Here is a 23,000-nt window from a genome sequence, read left to right as displayed (position 1 = left end):
GCTTTCAGACTTGACCCTTGTCTACCTCTCCAGCTATAATGCCAAGCTCTTCCCCATTGCCCTCTAAATCCTATTTATACTGCTCTCCTTTGATCCATTGAATGTTTCCCAATTTTTCTTCCTGTAGAGCCTTTGCAACAGTTCTTCTCACTGCTGGAGATTGCCGCTGCCTCAAATTTCAGCTCTCTACTCAAATGTCATTTCCACAGGCCTCCTTTCCTGTCCCTCACAAATGAACTTGACTGTACTCTGATGAGCCAGCAGCACATTCTGGCGTCCTGAAGAAGAGTCTCACCTGCTTACACAAGTATGTAACAAGCAGGGTCACGAGTCTCTTCTGTTCACGTATATCCCCACGGTAACTCAGGTTTCAACATTTCTAAGTGAAGAAATAAAGATATAATCAATGATGAACATTAAAGACTCTTAGTCAGCTTTTGGGTTGCTGTGACCAAACCTGAAAAAAAGAACCTAGAGAAGAGAAAGAAGAGCGCAGGCCCGGCCATGACCGACTTCAAATTGGGCATCGTGCGGCTCTGCCGGGTGGCCGGGAAGACCAAATACACTTTGATAGATGAACAAGACATCCCATTGGTGGAGAGCTACTCCTTTGAGGCCCGAATGGAAGTAGAAGCAGATGGAAATGGTGCTAAGATATCTGCATATGCCTTTGACAAAAACCGAGGAAGGGGATCAGGCAGGCTCCTTCATGAACTGTTGTGGGAGAGGCACAGGGGCAGCGTTGCTCCCGGCTTCCAGGTAGTGCACCTCAATGCTGTGACTGTGGACAACCGCCTGGACAACCTGCAGCTGGTGCCTCGGGGCTGGCGGCCCAAAGCTGAAGAGACCTCCAGACAAACCAGAGGGAGCGCAGGGTTGGACATCTGCGCCTCCGCCAGAGCAGTACTAACTCCAGAGATGGGAGTTCAAATCATTCCCACAGGGGTGAAAGGACCTCTTCCCAAAGGAACAGTAGGCTTATTATTGGGACGCAGCTCTTCTACTCTAAAAGGACTTATGATAAGTCCTGGGGTAATTGATCCCGATTATGAAGGTGAAATAAAAATTATAGCCAGTTCTCCAAAGGGTATATCAGTAATTTCACCAGGAGATAGAATAGCACAGTTACTAATAATACCCAGCCTACATGATAAATTTTCCAGTCGTGCTGTAGAAAGAGGTTCCAAGGGATTAGGCTCCACAGGTGTAGATTGGGCTATGCTGTCTTTAAATTTAGATTCTCACCCCATGTTAAAACTAAATATTCAAGGACATGAATTTAATGGGCTACTGGATACAGGTGCAGACCTTAGCATCATCTCTCGTCAAGAATGGCCAAAACATTGGCCATTACAACAAGCCACTCAAACGCTTCGAGGCCTAGGAGTGGCAACTAATCCCCATAGAAGTGCAATGGTATTAGATTGGAAGGATCCTGAAGGATGTGAAGGAACTATACAGCCATATGTATTGGATCATCTTCCTATAAATTTATGGGGACGAGATGTCCTAGATCAATTAGGTTTGACATTAACAAATACCATCAACCAAAATGCACCCACTATTATGACTAGACAAGGTTTTAGGAAAGGAAAAAGATTAGAAAAACAAGAACAAGGTATAGCAGCACCAATACAAATAGATCAAGGAACAGACAGACATGGGTTGGATTTTCAGAAAGGGCCACTGAGACAATAAAAATTACTTGGAAATCAGAAAGACCAGTATGGGTTCCTCAGTGGCCCCTGACTAAAGAAAAGATACAAGCAGCCCATGACCTGGTCAAACAACAATTAGCAGAAGGACATATACAACCTTCTGTATCTCCCCATAATACTCCCATTTTTGTCATCAAAAAGAAATCTGGTAAATGGAGATTATTGCAAGATTTAAGAGCCATTAATAATGAGATGGTTATTATGGGACCTGCTCAATCAGGTATTCCTCAGTTGTCTGCTTTGCCAAAAACCTGGTATGTTTTAGTTATAGATATTAAAGATTGTTTTTTTTTTCAATTCCAATTCATCCTGAGGATAGTCCACGTTTTGCATTTACTATCCCTGCACTGAATCATGAAGGTCCTGATCAGAGATATGAATGGAAAGTACTCCCTCAAGGGATGGCTAACAGCCCAACTATGTGTCAAATTTATGTTAACAAAGTAATCCAGCCACTTAGAAATCAAAATCCTGAACTACAAATATTTCACTATATGGATGATGTATTATTAGCACACAAAGATAAAAACACATTGCTAGAATGTTATGCCACACTTAAAAACTTATTAAAAAATTATAACCTAGAGATAGCAATAGATAAAGTACAATTACATTTTCCAATTAATTATTTAGGAGTTCTATTATCCTCAACCATGGTCCATCCACCAAAAATTCAAATACGAGTAGATCAACTCAAATCACTTAATGACTTTCAAAAGTTATTAGGAGACATAAATTGGATAAGGCCTTATTTAGGTATACCAACAGGAGAGTTGGGACCTTTATTTGATATCCTAAAAGGTCCATCAGATCCAAATTCACCCCGAATGTTAACGCCTAAAGCAAGAAAGGCATTAAAATCATTGAAACATATATGGAAAATATGCATTTGGATAGAATTGATATAAGTTTGCCTTTATTATTTATTGTACTACCAACAAAAAATATTCCTACAGGAGTATTTTGGCAAGAAGGTCCATTATTATGGATACATTTATCTTATTCTCCTAACACTATTCTTACTAGGTATCCTGAGGCTGTAGGACAATTAATACTCAAAGGAATAAAAGCAGCAAAGGGAGTGTTTGGAATTTCTCCCAATAAAATTATTACTCCATATACTATGAATCAAATTGATGAGTTAGCTAATGAGTTAAATACTTGGGCAATAATCATGTGCAAATCTAATGTTTCATTTGATAACCACTTACCATCTAATCCTTTATTGTCTTTTTGGTCATTGCATCCTGTAATTTTTCCAAAAATGACAAGAAAAACACCTATCATGAATGCTCCAAATATATTCACTGATGGGTCAAATAATGGTACAGCTGCAGTAGTTACCACTGATCAAACTTTTACATTTTTAGTACCCAAACAATCAGCTCAAAAGGTAGAGCTTAATGCAGTTTTACAAGCTTTTGTGATGTTTAAAGATTCTGTATTTAATTTATTTTCTGATAGTCAGTATGTAGTTAATGCTATAGTATCTCTTGAAGATGCTGGTAGGATTTCCCCTTCTTCTACTGTTTTCTCTTTGCTTTCCACTATACAAAGTCTAATATGGGACAGAAAAGATCCATTCTTTATAGGACATATCAGGGCACATACAGGATTGCCTGGAGCCCTTAGTTTGGGCAATGATTTAGCAGATAAAACTACACATGACATACATATTTTCTCTACACTAGAAGAAGCTATAAATTTTCATAAAAAGTTCCATGTCAATGCTAATACATTACAAAAGCGTTTTAAAATAACTAAGGAACAAGCTAGACAAATAATAAAACAATGTCAAAATTGTGTGACCTTTTTACCACAAGTTAATCTTGGAGTCAATTCTAGAGGATTGATACCTAACCATATTTGGCAGATGGACAGCACACACTTGCCAGAATTTGGAAAATTAAAATATTTGCATGGTACAGTTGATACTTCTTCTGGATTTTTGATGGGCTCCCTTCATGCCGGAGAAAAAACTAAAGATGTTATAGCTCATTGCTTACAAAATTTTGCCACTGTGGTTGTTCCAAAACAGTTAAAAACAGATAATGCCCCTGGTTATACTTCTACCTCTTTTAAACAATTTTGCTCAACATTTGGCATTACTCATATAACAGGAATCCCATACAATCCACAGGGACAAGGCATAGTTGAAAGAGCTCATCAAACTATTAAAATGTACTTATTAAAGCAAAAAGATGGAATTGGGAAGGGGTATATATTCCCCAAAGATAAACTTAAAATAACCCTTTTTACTCTAAACTTTTTAAATTTGGATTCATCAGGACTTAGTGCTGCGGAAAGGCATATGTGTCCAAAAAATGTGCATAAGCCCAAGGTACTTTGGAAGGATATTCTAACAGGACAATGGAAAGGTCCTGACCCAGTAATTGTCTGGAGTCGAGGGTCTGTTTGTGTGTTTCCACAGGGAGAACAGCAGCCGATTTGGATTCCAGAGAGATTAACCAAGGTCCTGACCCAGTGATTGTCTGGAGTCGGGGGTCTGTTTATGTGTTTCCACAGGGAGAACAGCAGCCGATTTGGATTCCAGAAAGATTAACTAAAGCGATTTCTACAGACCAAAAAGAAGATGATTTGGCTCAAATCCATAACAACTGATATCCAAAACTCCAGTTTGGCTATTCTTACATCTGCAACAGAACCAGGATGCTTTTTTCAATATCTATTTTATTATTGCCCTTTGCCATATCATGAAGTTCTATTTTGTTTTTTGAGCTCATACAGACCTAGGTTAATGTTTTGCTGATCAGTTCTATTTTTTGACTATAGAGTTTTTAAACATTGCAATGGAGATTTCACCTGTAAAAAGTTATAAGGCCTTTACTATAATGTTATGTGTTGTATGTATTCTATTATGTGTGCACACTTGTGTTTTGTGTTATATGTTTGAATGTATGTATGTCCATATATCATATATGATGAGCGCTCATGATAAAATGGATCCAAATATTTTTTTTTTCTCACGCGATTTATATGGTTTAATTTAAATTGGGTAAACAACTGTTGAGGATTGTTTTAATATGTAAACAAAAAAGAAGGTTAACAGATCTGTTTGTTTACTTTCACCTTTCCTTTTCATTATATTTAATAATTCTCTTAAAGATAATGTAAATTGTTAAGAAAATTGTTTTCTTTTAGTGCCTTCTGTAACGTTACATAATTTTTTCTTTAGCCATTATTGCCAGAATTCCTATCTTCATCCCAGTGCCGGTGAAGACAATGTAAATTGTTAAGAAAATTGTTTTCTTTTAGTGCCTTCTGGAATGTTACATAATTTTTTCTTTAGCCATTATTGCCAGAATTCCTATCTTCATCCCAGTGCTGGTGAAGTCAAAGATAAAACCAATCTACAGCTTCTACAATAGCCATCACTGAACTGCTTGCAGAACTTGCCTGGACACATTGTGAGCTCACCTGTATGCATTGTGAACTATCTGTTGGTGCAGCGACTTGTGGTAGTGTTGGGGTATTTTTGCTGATGATGTCATTGGTGGTACAATTTTTCCAAAAGGAGCCGTCAATTGGCTTGGTGTATCTTCCTCCCTTCTGCTTGTCATGATCGTCCAGCTAAAATTTGGGGGCCAACAGAGGTGAGGCAAAGAACCTCACCCCCCCGCTGGTACAAAGACCTCTCCACAGGTGTGGCTGTATACTGGACCGGTAGTCAGTGACGGGTAAGATCCAATTGCAATGGTACCAACCTAAGGACCATATGTACTATTGGACAACCTAAGGCAGGCACGGTCCCTAAGCCACATGCTTGTTGTTTAAACAGAGAGGGGGAGATGTTGAGAGCCACAGCGGAAGGGGCCCCAGCAAACTTCCAGCTGCCAGCAAACTTCCAGCTGCCGGCTGATGATTGGCTCACAGCGGCCCCAGCAACATCTAGCTGATTGGCTCCTCTGCGGTGATGCTCATTGGGCTGTTTCCCTGCCCTTTCAGACCACGGAGCTGCTCATTGGGGGACTTTTTTGGCTCCGCCCACGTGACCCAGCCAATTGGCCTCAAGAGCAGGAGGATTGTGGGAGGTGGGGAGAAGCTTGTGTGGGAGAGAGAGGCTTGTGGAAAGCCGGTGGTGGCAGTTAAGGCTCTGAGGGTTTTTCCTGAGAGGCTGTTTTGTTTGGCATGTGTTGTTCTAAAAATAAAGTTAGTTTCTTTTGACAAGTGGCTCCTGATTGTGCCCAGCCAGACTGCAGCACACGGTAACTCAGGTTTCAACATTTGTAAGTGAAGAAATAAAGATATAATCAATGATGAACATTAAAGACTCTTAGTCAGCTTTTGGGTTGCTGTGACCAAACCTGAAAAGAAGAACCTAGAGAAGAGAAAGTTTATTTGGGACTCTTGGTTTCAGTGGTCTCCATTCCTAGATGGTTGACTCCATTGCTCTGGGTCCAAGGTGAGGCCTTGAGGGCAGGGCTCAGTGGAGGAAAAGTGCTCAGCTCATGATGGGGTCAGGAAACCGGAGGAGAGAGGAAGAGGGAAGGGGCTTTAGGAAAGATACACCCTTGATATCCCCAGTGACCCACCTCTTTCAGCCATGTCCTGTCTGCATACCACCTAGTCAGGCCTTTCAACCTAGAATGGACTGATTAGATTACAGTCTGCATAAGCTAATCATTTTACCTCTGAATCCTCCTGCATCAACAGGAGCTTTTGGGGGATACCTCACATACAAACCATAACAGGCACACTTCCTACTCTTATGTAAATATATGCACATTTCATCCAGCTAAGGACTAAAGTTGACTTCAGCATGGTGCTCCTTGAAATCTTAGGTTGCTCAATTTGCATTTTAATATACCTAGTCAGAATGTGAGAAAAGTCATGATCAAAGAATGGTGATTTACTGTGTGTCAAACACTCTCTTCTGTTTTATCCCACTTGATCCTTTTAAGGACTTTGTGAAATAGGTAGGGATGCTATTATTGTCTTTGTTTACTGGAGCTCTTTACATGAAGTTAAGAGATTTGTACAAGGTTAGACAAACATGGGACATAAAAGGGAAAGAGCCCTCATTATAAAAATTCTATCTAGTACAAATAATAATAGTAGTGATAATTATAGCTCAAGGTGTTTGAAATACATTTGGTGGTGTGCTCAGGACTTCTAATATTATGTATATATATATTTTTACACATATATAATTCATATGTATCATAAAGCCATATGAGATAGTATGGTTACTATCTTTTCTTTAGTAACCATTTCTTTGTAGAGAGAGAAGCTGAGCCCTTAGGGAGGTTAAATAACCATAACCTTTGATAATTAGTAGATACATTGATAAAACCCAGGCATCCTGCCACCAGGTCTCCATTCCTAAGAACTTGCAATTTGTTCTCTGTTTATAGGAGCTCCCAACTTCCAAGGCATGATTTCTGTCATGCAAAGAATTAGATCTCCAATTAAAAAAATATATATCCTTTTTGTTGTTCATTCTCTTTCTTTTTTAGTTCCCTTTTTCCTCTTCATTTGATTATTTATTTTTATGTGGTGGTGAGGATCGAACCCAGTGCCTCACATAATTGAGGCAAGCACCCTACTGCTGAGCCACAACCCCAGCCCTCTTTTTCCCGTTTTTACTGCAGTATTTCCTGCTTTTCTCTGCGTCTTTTCCTTACTCATGGGATGCTGTAAATTGGTTGTTGCAGCAACAACCACAACCAAACAAACTCATATTTGCTAATGTCTGAAATCTGTATCCACATATTCTTCTTGTTGTTGTTCAGAATGTGATACAATGCTCAATTTGTCTTGATTTCAATCTTTAGTGAGACAAACCACCTCGGAAGATATTAATTGTTCTGAATTGAAGCCATCTTAGTTGCTCAGGTAGTCTTATTGATGAAATGGAAAATATCCTGAATTGAAATTCAGAAGATGGTTTTTAGGCCCAGCTGGGCCATTTATCTGTTTGATATATAACAAATCACTTAACATCCCTGAACCCAAGTCTTTTCATCTATAAAATGAGATAACTGCTTTGCTTTGTGAACAGTCATTCTGAATTGTGCAGCATCTCTCTATTGTAAGGGAATTATTATTTGTGCTTTCTTATAGGACACAAAACAGAACATTTTCATTAATACTCTCAAAGAGGATCCTAAAGAAACAGACTTTTCTATCTAAATAGCCAGTTGTTGCCACTGGAATACACTATTTCCAAATAGCAAGGAACCCAGGAAGGGTCAAAGCCGTGGGGTAGGCTTTAGGTTAGGATTGATACAGACCTGATAAGAGTGAGTGTCTCATCTGCAGATCCTTGTTCTCCTTTCTCTACGCTCTGCAGGGACAGGAAATTGATTTTTTTTCTTATGTTTCAAACTCAAATTTATTGCCAGTGTTTCCAGGAACACTTTGTCCAGGTCGTGTCCGGGCTCCCTGGAGACAGGCCACGTGAGCCTGTCGTGTCTCTTACAGGCTTGTAAGGCAAAGTGGCCTCACTGACCATGCATTTGCTGTTCTTTCCCCAGACCTAGCTTACAGGGATGGAAGAGATGTCCAGAGTAGAGGGGATTTAGAAATCCTGCCTGGGACGTCCATTGTTTCCCTGTGTTTTCACAGGACAAAGCATCAGAGTTTGAAATCTGACTTTTATTTTTGTCAGGAACCATGAGAAAGTCAGAGATCCTTTTGACTTCAAGGTGCCCTGGAGATCATCAGGTCCTAGAGCCTTTATATTATGGCCATTCAACATGCTATTATGTTAACAAATCATTTAACAGAAATCTATCGCATACCTACTAGTACCAAGCTTTATACTGAGCACTGACAATACAGCAATGAACAAAAGACAATGTCCCTCTTCTCATGGCACTTTTACTAGTCTAGGAAATAAGGAATTATCAAAGAAACACTGCATAGACAGGGATAATCCCTCTGAGGGTAAACAAAGCAGGATGTGAGGGTGATAGAGTGATAGGATTATGGGTTTTAGAAGGTGAGCATTAGGGAGACCTCATAAGAGGTAACAGTTAAGCCTACGTTTGAATAATATGAGCAGTGAGTCTTATGGATATCTGGAGTGACTATGTTGGAGCAAGCAAGTACTACAAAGGCCCCAAGGTAAAAAAAAATATGAGATGTGCTCAAGGAATGGTAGGAAGACCATTCTGGTTGGCTGGGGTGAGTGAAGGGAGGATTGGAAGCAAATGAGATAGATGTGATCTTCGGAACAAGTTAACATACCGATATAACACATTTTAGACTAGGCTGAGCACTTTAGATTTTATATTAAATATGATGGGAGACCACAGGAGGGTTTTCAGCCCAGATGTGATATACACTGTGTTTACAAAGACCTCTCTGGAATCCAAATTGATGCCACTGTGGGGAGGGAGGCAGATAGACCACTTAGGAGGTTACCACAAAAGACCAGGTTAGGCATGATGGACTTGGTGGGTAAGAAGTGCTGAATTCAAAATGTATTGTTAGTTAAAATGACCAGGGAGCATTTGTGTGTAAACAGGCATGGGGTGCTACTGAGATTAATTTACTCTCACCTGCTTACTTATGTCTGGCGGCCGTGACCCTGGGTCACCTGACTCAAGAGCTAAACCTGAGGTTACACACACACACACACACTCAACCTCATGCTGCCTTCTTCTTGGGCTATGAGATCCTTTCACTCTTGAGAAGTGTAGCTTCCAGACGTAGCCCCCAGCTGTGTGCCACTCTGACACCATGCCTTTCTTACACATTGCTGCCTCCTCCACGTGGGCCACTGGGCCTACTAAGATACATCTCACCCATTTATGGAGGTCTTAACCAGCAACAAAAGATACTATAGTACAAGATACAGTGAAAGAAATGCTATACTAGAGGTAAAGAATGCTCTCACAGAACCAAGAATTGAGGGAAGGATTCTAACTTGAGTCAGAAGACTAAATATATGGTTTCCTAGGGGTAGTGATAGGGGATCAGAGCTTTAAAAGAGACTCTCCAATCTCAAGTCCATGTCTGTTCATGCTCAGCTTCTTAATTTCTTGCTCTTGCCCTTTCTCTTCCTGTGGATATCAGCTGGCTTTATTTATTGTTCTGTAGATGAGTAATCCTTCTTTTTCAGTTGAGAGGTGGGGGTGGAAGAAATGGGAATTCATTTCAGTGACTCAGACTGCATGCCAAATTAGGACAGAGCACTATGGGCTGTTCTTTTATCCTGTGGCCATAATCATCAGATCTCAGAGTAAACCTTTATTGCTACTGACCCATCAAATCCAGCAGAGTGAGACAGCTTGTCAAGGACTCTACAACGTGATCCTTGCAGAATCGCTTCACCTAGGAAGTTTAGGTCTTGGGCCCTTCAGCAGGCTTTGTTAACCTTGCCAAATGAGCTGCAATATAGATTTTTATCCTGCTATGAAGATTGTTTCTGGTTGTTGATCCTTGTGGACTGAGGCAAGTTCTGTGAATGCTTGCTTATATCCTGCCATGCTCTCTTGGCCCATTGTTTCTTTGGGCTTGAGGAAGCATTCCTTTGTAACTTTCAATACAAAAGCCCTGAGGTCCTAAGTGCTGTCAAGGCTCAAATAGATTCTCATGCATCATTCCTGTAGATGTGTTGACAATATCCATGCATGATGCACAGCATGGATGAGCTTCTGCATTATCAAGTGTCATTAACCAATGTGCTAAGGGAAACTTATTTTTGGAAAAGGAGCAATTTGCGTGGACCTTCTGTGAAGCACTTGTCAACTAATTGTGTTAAGTTTTCTATGTGTCTCCCTGGCTGAACTCTAAGCTCCTTTGGGTCAAAGAATATATTTTACTCTTTTTTCTTCTTAGACTTAGAATAGTGGTTATCATTCTGGAGTCAGGCCATGCTTCAATTTGAATCTTAGTCAAGTTGCTTAAGAACTCTTGTCTAGTTCCTTTGATGTGAAATGGAAAACATGCTTATGACACAAGGTGGTTGGGAATCGTGAGCAACCCAATATGTTTATGAAAGCACTTAGTTCTTGCCTAGTTCACAGTGAGTACTCAGTATATAGGACCTGTTATTATAGTATAGCAAGTGCTCAATAACTTCATGTTGAATCAACTGAAGTTCTTGGAGACTGGAGATCTATTACAGCAAGTGGAAGTCTGTGTCTGGCACGGGAAGGGGTGAACAAGGCAAGTATTAGCTTTCTTATCCTGTGCCAGTTCATTTCATAATAGACAAGATAGGCAACTGTGGTTATATAAAGGTTAGATTTGTTTCGGAAGAAGCATTTGCCAAAAGTTGAGGAACTCCCCATCCTAGTATTATAATGAATCTCACAGCCTGGACTGGTCTAACCTCTGGGCTCCTTTCCTAGGAGGGTCTCATCAGCCCAAGTCATAAAATGGAATAGAATAAATTGACATCCTATCCCTATCCATTCCCATCTCATTTGTACGAAAATTTTCTTTTGGTTGCTGGGTCACATCTATCTCATGACATGATATTAAATATCATGACCATGATGGCCAGAACACATCTCCATGGGAGTGAAAGTTAGGGTCTTTTTTTTAGGGGAAGTGACTGCAGGGGGTATAGGTGGAAAATTCTGGATCATAATGAGTCTTTTTGTATCAGTTTTACTTGGTGATGTAGCAAGTTTCAGTGATGGCACAACTTAATCAGAGATAAAGATACTCCCAAATGTGAGCATCTACTATGTTCCTGATCCTGTTTTCTTGTTTGTCCACATGAAAGAACAGAGACTCAAGTAAATTCATGAAGATGGGGTGGGAAGGATTTGAACTCAGCCCTTTTAGCTCCAGCTATATACTATCCACCTCCCATTTATGGGAAGGTAAACTTTCATAAGTACATGAAAATAATTTTAGCTAATAACTAGACTGAAAAACCTCTTTACGTCCTTTGACTATTCTGTGGTCACTAATTAGTATCTATTGTTAATTGAGGAAATAAAATATTAATGATTTCAGAACAGCAATTTTCTGGCACTCTTCTGATAAACTTTTGTACCAGGGAATACTAAAACATTTTCTAATTGATATGAGCAAATGTAGAAATAGCTTTCAATGCTTTTTACCCACTTCATATATATATGAAGGACAATAAACATATATTGTCCTTGAAAGCCTTCCCTGTGGAAGGTCAAATTTTTATTTCAATTTATATTCTCACTGGTCCCTTACTTTGAGAATTATTTTTAGACATGGTTAACAAGCTGTTAAAGAAAATATGTCCTATTTTAAAAATAATTACTTCTGTTATTGAGATTTCAAATACACATGTAACATTCACTAAATTAAAGATCTGTTGCTCAGCTCATTTGTATTCAACATCATATGTTTTAGAGATGATGTTGAAAATTGAGATCCTTTTATTAAGATTTTTCCTTTTACTACATATGGCATGCCTAATTAAAAATTGGAAATAGCTTAATCCATTAAAACTCACCCACCTTCTTCCATTTTGAATGACCTTGTCAAGGGAGTTTCATCTTCAGATATGTCTAAATATAGTTTAATTGGACACAGTGTGGAAATCTACAATCTGTACTACTGGTTAGGAGCTACTCTCTAAATCCTACTTTGGAATTTTTGTAAAATCTTTAATATTACTAAGATTAATTTCAGGTTTGCTAATAGGGCTGCACACAGTTTTCCCTCACATTTTCAGTTTTTGAATAATTGAGAGAAATAGGAAGATGTTTTCCCCTTCTTTTCTCATGGAGATGAGATAAGATGACCATCCAGGGTGTTATCCAGTAAGGGGGACTGTGGTGTGGAAGAATGTATGTATGATTATTTAAAAAAGCATTTATTTGATTGGCATACACCGCTTGAAGCTGGGTAGTCCCACAATGGCTGTCTGCAGGGTGGAGAGCTGGAGGAACCAGTGTCTGTGTAGTCCAAGATGCTGAAGCCTCAGAACAAGAGGCATCAATGATTCTACCCCAATCCAGGACTGAAGGATTCTGTAAAATCCCTGGAGAGTCACTGGCAGAGTCCACTTTGGAAGAGTGAAGGAGCTGGATTCTAAAGTCCTAAGGTAATTGAAGCAGCAATCAAGAACCTGTTTAAGAAGAATTGAGCTCACATCTGCTGCTGCTTCCTTGTTCTTCCAACTTTTATTCCATTTAAGCCTCTAATCTCTTGGATGGTGCTGCCCACACTTTAAAGTGGGTCTCTGCTTCAGTGTGCTGTCCCACATGCCAATCATTCATAGAAACACCCTCATTGACACAACCAAAGCCTCTTGATCTTAGGCATCTCTTAATCAAATCAAATTGCCAATTCAGATTAGCCTTTACACCAACTCAGACTCATTTCCTCCACATAATAGTTCTTTTTTATTTATCTTTAATTTGGTTTTGAGGTCCCTCTGGAAAGTGGCAATAAACCCCAGTGCTGCCTTGATGAGGATCCAGGGAATTTTGGCACGGATGTTTACAACATGCCTTCCATGGAAGGCTTTATTCTGATAAAGATCAGAATAAGGGCCAATGCATGACCATGTGTCTCACAGGATATGTGGTTGTGTTGACAGATATGTTGGCAAGCCTGCTGTTGTCCCATGTGTGTCTAGTTTATTCCTGCCAAGATAACCTCTTTCTGGAAAAGCCTTGATTGGGAGGATGTCAGGTCTGGGTATATTGGTCAGATGAAGCAGGGAGGCACTACAGAAAAAGCACATGAAATATCAGAAGTAGATCATTGCTCCCGGATCCATGAGAAGAGAATGGGGCTGATGAGACAGAAAGTCTAGATATAGCAGTGTTCTCAGCCACTGGGTAGGAATTGTGGGAGAGGTACGTGGGAAGCCAGGGCCTGAGGTCTTATGTGAAGTCCAGAACATTATCCAACCAGGCTTTTCAAGGAAGTTTTAATCAGTAGGTAGAGCAAGAAGGCATGAATTCCATAGGACCAGACTGAAACTGAAAGTGGCCACTGTTGCATATTTGTATCATCAATGAGGGATGTAGGGTCAGTGGCATGAGTCAAGTAGTGTTCCAAGGAAGGTGGTTTCCCAGAACCTGGTTGTATAAGGCCAAATTGGGGAACTTGGAGGAGACAGAACTTGACTCTGTGTCAAAGATAACTAAGCTTTGCTTTTGACATGAGAAAGTTAAATCTAAATTCAAAATGGAGACCGAGACAACATAAAATCAAAGATTTACTACAGTTCTTCATTTGGAATCTGACATATGAATCAATCACAGGTGAATAACAATATTAAACAAAAGGAGATGAACAGTACACATTGTTAAATACATTACCCAAGAAGCATAGGAAGGGTTCAGTTCAAAAGCTCTCCATATTTTCAAAGAAATTATGGGCAATTTGATATTTCTAAATAAGAAAAGCTCAGGGAAAAGATTATATGAGAATAGAAGAATCTGTAATGCAAGTTGGAAAAGCTCAGAAAAGAAACAGAAGTGAAACAAAACATTATACAATGAAAGCAACAAAAAGTTGAAGAAACAGTGAAACTCTGGCAAAGAAAGGGTGGTGGTTTGGGAAAATCATGTTAATCAACTGAAAATAACAGACATAGAGATAAAGAAGGCCCAATATGTGCATAATTGGTATTTTTAGAATTGAGAATAGATGGATGGAATTGATTCAAATAGTCAGTGCCAAGGTAGATATATTTCAAGAATGCAGAGATTGACTATTAGAAAAAAACATTTAATTTTGTTATCAATAAATATAGGAAAAAATAAATGTCTTGATAGATATTAAAATGGCATTTGATTAAATTTGAAACACATCTATTTTTTTAAAAAAAGTTTGTTGGAGGTCAGCAAGATGGTGGAATAGGAGGTCACCTGCTTGCATTCCCCCATAACAAGAATTCTGTATCCCTCCACAAAATTCCATGGTGAAGGACCTTGGGATTCAAACAGGAGGTTATGCAACTCTGATGGAATTCAAGATGAAAGAGGATAATTTTTATAGTGCAGACCTCTAGCCAAGTGGAGCAAGCACCCACTGACCAAACAACTCAATAGCAAGAAAACAAATAACCCGAACAAAAAATGAGTAAAGGGCCCAAATAGACACTTCTTGAAAGAAGATGTGCAAATGACCACTGGATATATGAAAAGAAAAAATATGGTCATTATCACTGACTACCAGGAAATGCAAAATAAAACCATAATGAGTTCACCTCATAATCTTTAGAATGCCTATTACCCAAAAGACAAAACATAACAAGTGTTCCTTGAGCTCTGTTGAGGGGAATGTAAATTAGTATAGTCATTGTGGAAGAGAGCACAGAGGTTCCTCACAAAACTAAAAAAATATAATTACCCTGTGATTCAGCAATCCTACCTCTGAGTGCTTACCTGAAAGATTGGAAATCAGTACGTTGAATAGATAACTTCATGCCCATGTTCATTGCAGCACTATTCACAATGGCTAAGATGGAAGCAGCTGAGGTGCTTATCATCAGATGAATGGATAAAGAAAACATGGCATGTATACACAGTGGAACAAGAATCCCCGTAAACAAGCAAACAAAAAATGTGGGAGGAGTCTTAGCATTTGCAACAATATGAATGAACCCAGAGAACATTTTGCTAGGTAGAAGAAACCAGGTATAGAAAGACAAATACTGCAGGGTCTTACTTATTTCATGTGGAATATGAAAAGGTTGAACTCACAGAAGTAGAGAGTAGCATAATGCTTACCAGAGACTGAAGAATGAGGTGGATGGAGGAAGTGGATATTCATCAAAGGGTGCAGAATTATAGGAGCAAAAAGACTTAGTGATGTATTTCACAGAATGGTAACTACAATAAGTAATAATTCATTGCATATTTTAGAATTGCTAAAAGAGTAGATTTTAAATATTTTCATCATAAAAAAATAAGCATGTTAGGTGATTGATCTATTAATTATCTGAATTTAATTATTATACATTGAAAATAGATATTAAAACATCACATTGTACTCTGTAGATACATATGACTTGAAAATTAAAAATGAAATTTAAGGGTCTGGGATTGTGGCTCAGCAGTAGAGCCCTCACCTAGCATGTGCAAGGCACTGGGTTCAATCCTCAGAACCAAGTAAAAAATAAATAAATAAAATGAAGGTATTGTGTCCAGCTACAAATATATATATATATGAAATTTAAGATTAGAATTGGAAAATTTACATAATACAAAGAATCCCAAACTAACAGGCATGCTGAATTTAAGGTTGGAAGGCTAGATCACTTTTTTTTTTTTGCTAGATCACTTTTCATGAAAACAAAGATAAGAAGTTCTTTATGTCATCAATTATCATATAGCTTCACTGAAATGCCAGCAAATTAAATTGTATAAGAAAATGAATACTTCTAAACTTTTGAAAAATGGATGCAAAACGAGTAGTGATATTTTAAAAATAATACCAAATTAATATAAAGGGGTAATCTTGCTAAGAGATAAGTAAAAGCTAGAAGAAGAAAAATATTATCAGTGATTCTATGAAAAATTATTTAACTTTGATAGTAACCAAAGGCATACAAATCAAGACAACAAGCAATTATTTATCTTCTTATTTGAGTAAAAAGCTAAAAATAGTAATAATTTAGAATTGGTAAAGACTAAAAAAAATGGATATTTTTTACTTTTTGTAAAACTATCCATTTGTGCCACCTTTCCAAATGACTTAGAAATAGATAAATAGCCTTTAAGATGCTATTACAGTATTACTTAGCAGTTCATATCTAGACACTTCTCCTAAGGAAATAATGGACTGTAGGTGTTCAATATGAGTAAAGATATTCCTTAAAATGTTTTTCACTTCAGTTCTTTAATGTCAGAAATTTAGAAATACATAAGATATTTATGATCTCGTATGAAATAAGAACTGTTCAGAGATTTTATATACTATGATCCTTGTAAAAAAGTTTGGAAATATGTATATCAAGGATGTTTCTATCTAGGTAGCAGGATGATCAATTTTATTATTTTTTAAATTTGTGTTTTCCAATCTCTTATGTGTTTACATATATATAATGAGTTATGTTCATAAGAAACTTAAATGTACCACACAGGGAAAGAAGTTTCATATTTATTATGTAATTTGATCTTAAGTGCCAACCAGAATGCTTAAAAAGAAGCTCTGGAATTAAAATAAAATGTTGATGGTAAATCCCTCTGGGAAGATGAAGAAGATATTTATTCCTCCTTGATATGCATTTTTCTTTTTTTCCCATGATTTCTAAAATAATTATTTTCTTCTTGTAATTAAAAAAAACAGAAGTCCAAATGTAGAGGAAGAAACACGAAGAAAGGATGTAATCTTCGACCTATTAATTAAATTAGAATTTACTCCTTCTTTGCACTAGCGTGTTAATCTGTAGCCTCGTGTGTGACCCCTGCAGGTGGCTCATCTGGATTACATCATTTTCCTATCCATAGGGTAGATTCATTTCAAGAGGCTTGTTTTGAGGAAATATGTAAATAAAGAATTTAAATCAAGAAATGGAAGTAGAAGCCCTAGCTCATAGTATCATGCTTACAACTATTCCAATTTTCAGCTTTTTTTCTTGCAGCAAAGGCTGGACTGCCTCTCTGTGGTTTTCCCCATCATATCGTGAGGCTGAAGTGATTAAATGAAAATAAGGAGATGAACTTCTTGTACTGAAGTAAGGCTTGAAGGAGCTCTGTGTTCTTGCTCCTCTATTGTCTTCGGGAGTTTTAATATTATCCATTTATCTCCCACTGTTTGTTCAAGATGATGTATGTTTATTATTTAAAAATGCAAGCAGTAGAGAAAAATACAATAAGAGAAGCAAAAAAATTACATTAAATTCCAACACAGAATTATCTATCTATTGTTAACAATTGGTGAACATTACTCAAGATCTCTCTCTATATGTGTTCAGAGAGCAAGAGAGATGACTAGATCAAAAACAGGAAGTAACTCAAGAAAAACAGCATTAGTTTATATTCACTAATTTTTTAAAAGTCCAATTTCATTGCTTGGTGTGGTGACACATACCTGTAAACCCAGTGACTGGGAAGCTGAGGCAGGAGAATCATAAGTTCTAGGCCAGCATGGGCAATTTAGTGAGACCTTCAGGAACTTAGTAAAATCCTGTGTTAAAAAAAAAAATTAAAAAAGACTGGGGAAGGTAGCTCCATAGAAAGTGCCCCTGGATTCAATCCCCAGTACCCCCCCCCCAAAAAAAAAAGAGTATTGATTTTACTTTAACTAAACCAAAGGAGAAATAGTGAAATGAAAATAATTTCTAAATTTCAAATTAACTTCCTCAGCAAAAGACATCGTAGGTCCTTAAAAGTTAAGAAAAAATGGATGAAGAAAAAAACTATTTTTTTTTTGTACCAGGGATTAAACCCAGGGGTGTATAACCATTGAGCCACATCCCCAGAACTTTTTATTTTTGACAGGTTTTTGGTAAGTTGCTTAGAACCTTGCTAATTTGCTGAGGCTGGCCCTGAACTTGAGATCCTTCTGCCTCAGTCTCCCAAGCCATTGGGATTACAGATGTGCACCATGACCCTGGCAAGAAAAAAAACTGTGAAGGAATAAATTCATATGTATTTATATATTTTATGTAAAATGTAAATAAACTTTCTTCCAGATTACACCTTTAGACTTTGTAATCGGATTGAGGAAAGAGGCTGCACTATCAAACACTGGGAAAGGACAGATTGATTTTGACAATGGAAAGGGTGCCAGACAGAACAGATGTGCCCATTAGCACATACCACCACTGCTGGATTCCAATATTCCTGCATCTGAAATTCATGGTGATACTTGTCAGCAAATAATGCCTGCATTATATGTGACAATTGTCAAGGCTGGCCTTACAATATCAGAGGTGACTTACACTTATCTCAGGAAAAAGAAAAGAAACCCACCCATTCCTCTAATACACCTTTATGGTCTCAAGGTCTGCTAGCTATTCAGACCAATACGGTCCTCCCCAGCATAGTCATCTATCACATTGAGTGAAACCTAGATCCTCAGATAGTTCATATCCAGAATTCCAGTCTGAGAGCTGGTCGACTGGAGGGGAATGATGAGACCTACCTAGCCTTGGGTCTTTGCAAAGAGGAGAAGAATTGCCTAGAGAGTAGCTTCTATTGATGGAGCTATAGGAATATCCAATTCTCCTAAAGGCAACTTCACAGAACTAAAGCTTATAATGTATATTAAGGTCCTTTCTAGCTCCTCTTACCAAAGCTGACATAATTCCTAGTGCTAGAAATGTTGGTGTCCAGTGGTTCCTAGTTATACCTTTCACTGACATTGCCTGCAGTTCAGGGAACCATTTTACCTGAGGTTAATCAACCTCATGCCTCAATTTGGGATATCTCTGGGGGGTGAATGCAGATAGATCCACAGCTGCCTAAAGGACCAAATGAGTTTCGGCTGTAATATTATTGCTGGTCAGCTTCACCTTTGGTCCAGTCTTGCTTTACTCCCTTTATTATAGCTGTTATCTTCTGAAAGCATTCCCCATAATATTTATGCATAAAATGTAAGACAACCTTCTTACTAATGAGAGGCAAAGGGCAGACAATGAGAATATTATACATAGTAACTTTTCATAAAGTTATGTTAATTTAAATGACACCTTTAATTTTTTTCATTTTGTTGTGTGTTTAAATGTTCCTTTTTAAAAAAACAAATTCATGGTGATTATAGGTGGTAATTATAATTTATGACCTCAGCTCTGGAATTTCTTTCCAGGCAGTAAGGCCAACAGCAGTCAGGGTATGTAACATGAATCATAATCACACACTTACTTACCTTGGTTGTGACCATGCCTGAGGAAGTAATGACAGGCAACTAGGAGTTCAAGATGATCTCAGCACTGAGGCTCAAGGCTGCTTTATGGTGACCAGCTAATCCTCTTCTCCTAGGACTTCATTCTCCTTCCTTTATCCAGATACCTGTCTTCCTAAAGCTCTGTATAACATTAGGGCGGGGAAAATGTGTCATGTAAGGGGGGCAAGCTAGAAGGATATTGTAGACCTCCACATGGCCAAATTCCAGTGGATGTGGATGCTCAGGTGGCTTTTCCGACTGAATGCTGAGCTACCCTTCAGCCTTAACTTTTCTAGGTCCTCACAAATCATGGGGACTCTGTCATGTTCTTCTAAAACATACTTAGTAAGTCCTAGTTTGATTAACACAGCATACAATATATTTTTCAGTGTACAAAAATAACAAAACTAAGTATAAGTTTCTTGATGAGAATATTTTATGCCTATATTACTTAATACTTTTCTTTCCAAACCAACAGGGTAGCAAATTTGTTCCTATCCATGAAGCCACTATCTTTATTTTTCTATCAATTTCCTCCAAGCTAACCCCATCTCACCTCATCTTTCCCATCCAATGTCAATTCCACGTAGGGCAGTCTATATCTCTTACTGTCTTTTCAATCTATTGTTAAACCCTACCTCTTTCAGAATTTTCTTTGAGTCACCAGAGCCTTTTCTTCTTTCAACAAAGCCTATCCCTTTTCACTTTCAGAACTATTGCTTCTGTTAATAGCTTTAGAAACCTATTTTGGAAGTTAAAAATAAAACCTCCACAGTTACTCTTTCTCTTGCTTTTCTTCCTATAGGAATATCCAATTCTCCTAAAGGCAACTTGGATGTTACCCCCTAGAATATGAATCACATACCAGGAAGAATGATTATTTTAAAATATTGGGACACATACATAAGCCAAGTGTTCATAAGGCTATGTTGTGATTCCTGTTTTGATTGTGGTTTTTGATGGGAGAGACTGCCTCACGGTGTTCAGTTACTACCTGGGATGTGTCTGCCACTCTCCTTCCCTCTTGTAGCTAATCTAGCAAAACCTTTCCCTAGACACTTTCCTGCTGAACCCAGATGTGCCTTCTCAAAATCCCATTCTGCTCAGTCTTTACCGACTGATCAGTGTTGACATGGTAGACTAAACCTATTACCCGTCGCCTTGCTCTTTTGAGTGTAGTCTTTAATAAAGGCTTGGGGAGGAATGTATGAATACAAGTTCAAGGATTCTCTTACAATGTTTCTCTCTAGTATTTCCAGAACCCATAGGTTTTAAAGAATATTTTTTAAATCTCTGTCTTTTTAAACAGCTTACAGGGAGCTTCAAGAAAGGCTTTAGCAAAGATGCAGATGAAGCTTTGTAAGAAGCCATAGGAAGCCATGTTCTAACCAAGCTGTTTTCTATTTTTAATTAAACCCTAATTAGAAGTCATAATTTAGTTGAGCTGCATTAATACTCTCAGAGCTATGAAAAGCTTACTGTGGTTGTTTAAAACCCACAGGTATTAAGATAATAACAAAGCTGTTTCATCTATATGTGAAGAGGCAGATAGAGAAAAATTTCCTACATCTGGTGGTAATTTTAAGACAGGTTTCATAAAATGAGCTTTCTATAGGCTAACAAGTTTGCCCCCCTCTTGCTGTAGTTTTACAACTTCCACCAAAACTCAGGTTGAAATTTAATCCCCACTGTGAGGTATAAAGAGGTAAGATGTTGGGAGGTGATAACAATCATCCCACTCTTATTGAGGGAGTGACTTTGTTATAAAAGAGAACTTGCTATATCATCTCAGGATTCTGCAGAGTCTCCATCAGCAAGAAATCTCTCACCCAGCATGTTATTTGACCTTGAACTTCACAGTCTGTTCATTAACATTTTTAAATATGACCCTGATTGTCTCATACCCTTGCCTCCACCTATGGCTTAAAATTTCTGCTGGCTAAAAATTATGGTCCAGAGTTATTAGCGAACACATGACCCTGCCAATCTTCCCAAACCATTTCTCTAGGATGTATTGTCACTCAGCATCTCCCTCCACCACGAATACTTTTGGATCGCAACCACATGCTATGTCATGAACCCAGAGATGGAGTCTCTTCCAGGTTGCTACATGTGCTGTTTTCTGGTGGCACTGTCCTTCTTTTCTTTTTCTGCATCACAATCTCTTTCTGTCATCTTTAAGATGGCATAGGGACAAAGTATGGGTTCTGCATCTCAGTGGTGTTGGATATGAATGTCAGGCACATTTCCTAGCTATGTGCCTTTGTACAAGTTACATAATTCTATCTACTCCACTAACACATTCATTTTTATATTCAGCTCAGACGAAAAAGAAAATAGAAGCAATTATATGTTTGAGGTCTTGATCAAAGGGAAGAAAATTGAGTGAAATTGGAGTTTATTACTTACACTAATGATGTGAAATGGTGTTCAGTATTTCGAGTCCTTATAAACTTTTCCATACTGCAAAGTGGCAGTCATATAACTATTCGAAGGATGTGAGAACTGCAATTTCACTCTAACAGGTCAGTAGTAATTGGCTTCTCTTGTAGACAGGCATAGCAAATGTCAATACCATCGAGCCAAACACTGCTAGGAAGTCACCCATAGTTGAAAAATTGGGGTAATTTACTCATCCCAGTGAGGGAGAACACACATTAAAAGGAAAGAGAGACTTCTCAGTAAGTGGGTGTAAGAACAACTGTAGCATGAGATTTGGGTTTTGGTTGGATAAATGTGAAGGAGATATGGAAGGGCTTATGCAGCCAGGAAAGGGGGCAAGTGAGGAGGTTGGAGGCAGGGTCAGAACAAAGGAGCATGGAGAGGGTTTTCTGATGAGGTCAACTTCCTGCTTGACGTAAGTGTTGGTGGACACAAGAAAGGGACTCAATCAGATAGACACCTCTATACTTGTGCTCCTAATCAGGGGTTCTAATAGGAAAACTAAAAGAGATGTGTGGACAGATGCACACCAATCAATAATAGTGAGGAGAGCACGGACAGGGGAGGAGATAAGGAAAGGTGGAGACTCTAGAAGCCATAAAAAGAACAAGCCAAAACTCTCCCACTGGATTCTCAGCTCTGGGATGCCTTCTTTTTAGAGAAGCCTATCTTTATTCCTTTTGCAATAAAACTGCTGCTTGCTTGTTATCTCTGTGTCCTGTTCTTCGATTTTTTGCTGAATGGAGATAATGAACCCAGCACTCCTTGATGGTGACAGTGGTACAAGGGTCTAAGAAAGTGAAGGTTTGCTTTATATTGATCAAGCATCAGAGGAGTTTTATGAGTGGGCATCTCAATCTTATATATAGGCAGGTAGACTCCAGCAGGAATAGGGCAATAATTGTTAAAGCAGCAGCAACCACTCAGATTATCTAGGGGAGGGGCACATTTGGTATTTGGTGGGTTGCACAGTAATTTTGTTTTATCTGGGCTTAGACATACTTATGAAGAGGTCTTGTTTTCTCCCAGTTTACTGTGTATTCTGAGTGTGCATGTCCAATACTGGTGTTCTGTGAGATTATG

At 38.4% G+C, this 23,000-nt stretch overlaps 1 protein-coding gene across 1 annotated transcript; it reads left to right on the top strand.

The window, feature by feature from the left end:
- Nucleotides 1–493: 493 nt before the first annotated feature.
- LOC124096334 (zinc finger MYND domain-containing protein 19-like) lies at nucleotides 494–20,838 on the top strand. The gene is made up of 2 exons (XM_046450152.2): nucleotides 494–870; nucleotides 20,785–20,838. Exons 1-2 carry the CDS (start codon nucleotides 505–507, stop codon nucleotides 20,836–20,838), a joined length of 420 nt encoding a protein of 139 aa, XP_046306108.1. The 5' UTR covers nucleotides 494–504.
- Nucleotides 20,839–23,000: the final 2,162 nt, after the last annotated feature.

The sequence above is a fragment of the Marmota monax genome, unplaced genomic scaffold (assembly GCF_021218885.2).
Source record: "Marmota monax isolate L192 unplaced genomic scaffold, Marmota_monax_Labrador192_F-V1.1 WCK01_AAM20220418_F8-fsc00004, whole genome shotgun sequence".
In the NCBI taxonomy this organism is placed as follows: Eukaryota; Metazoa; Chordata; class Mammalia; order Rodentia; family Sciuridae; genus Marmota; species Marmota monax.
The sequence above is the reverse complement of the archived record's forward strand: the minus strand, read 5'-3'. Positions and strand labels throughout refer to the sequence as shown.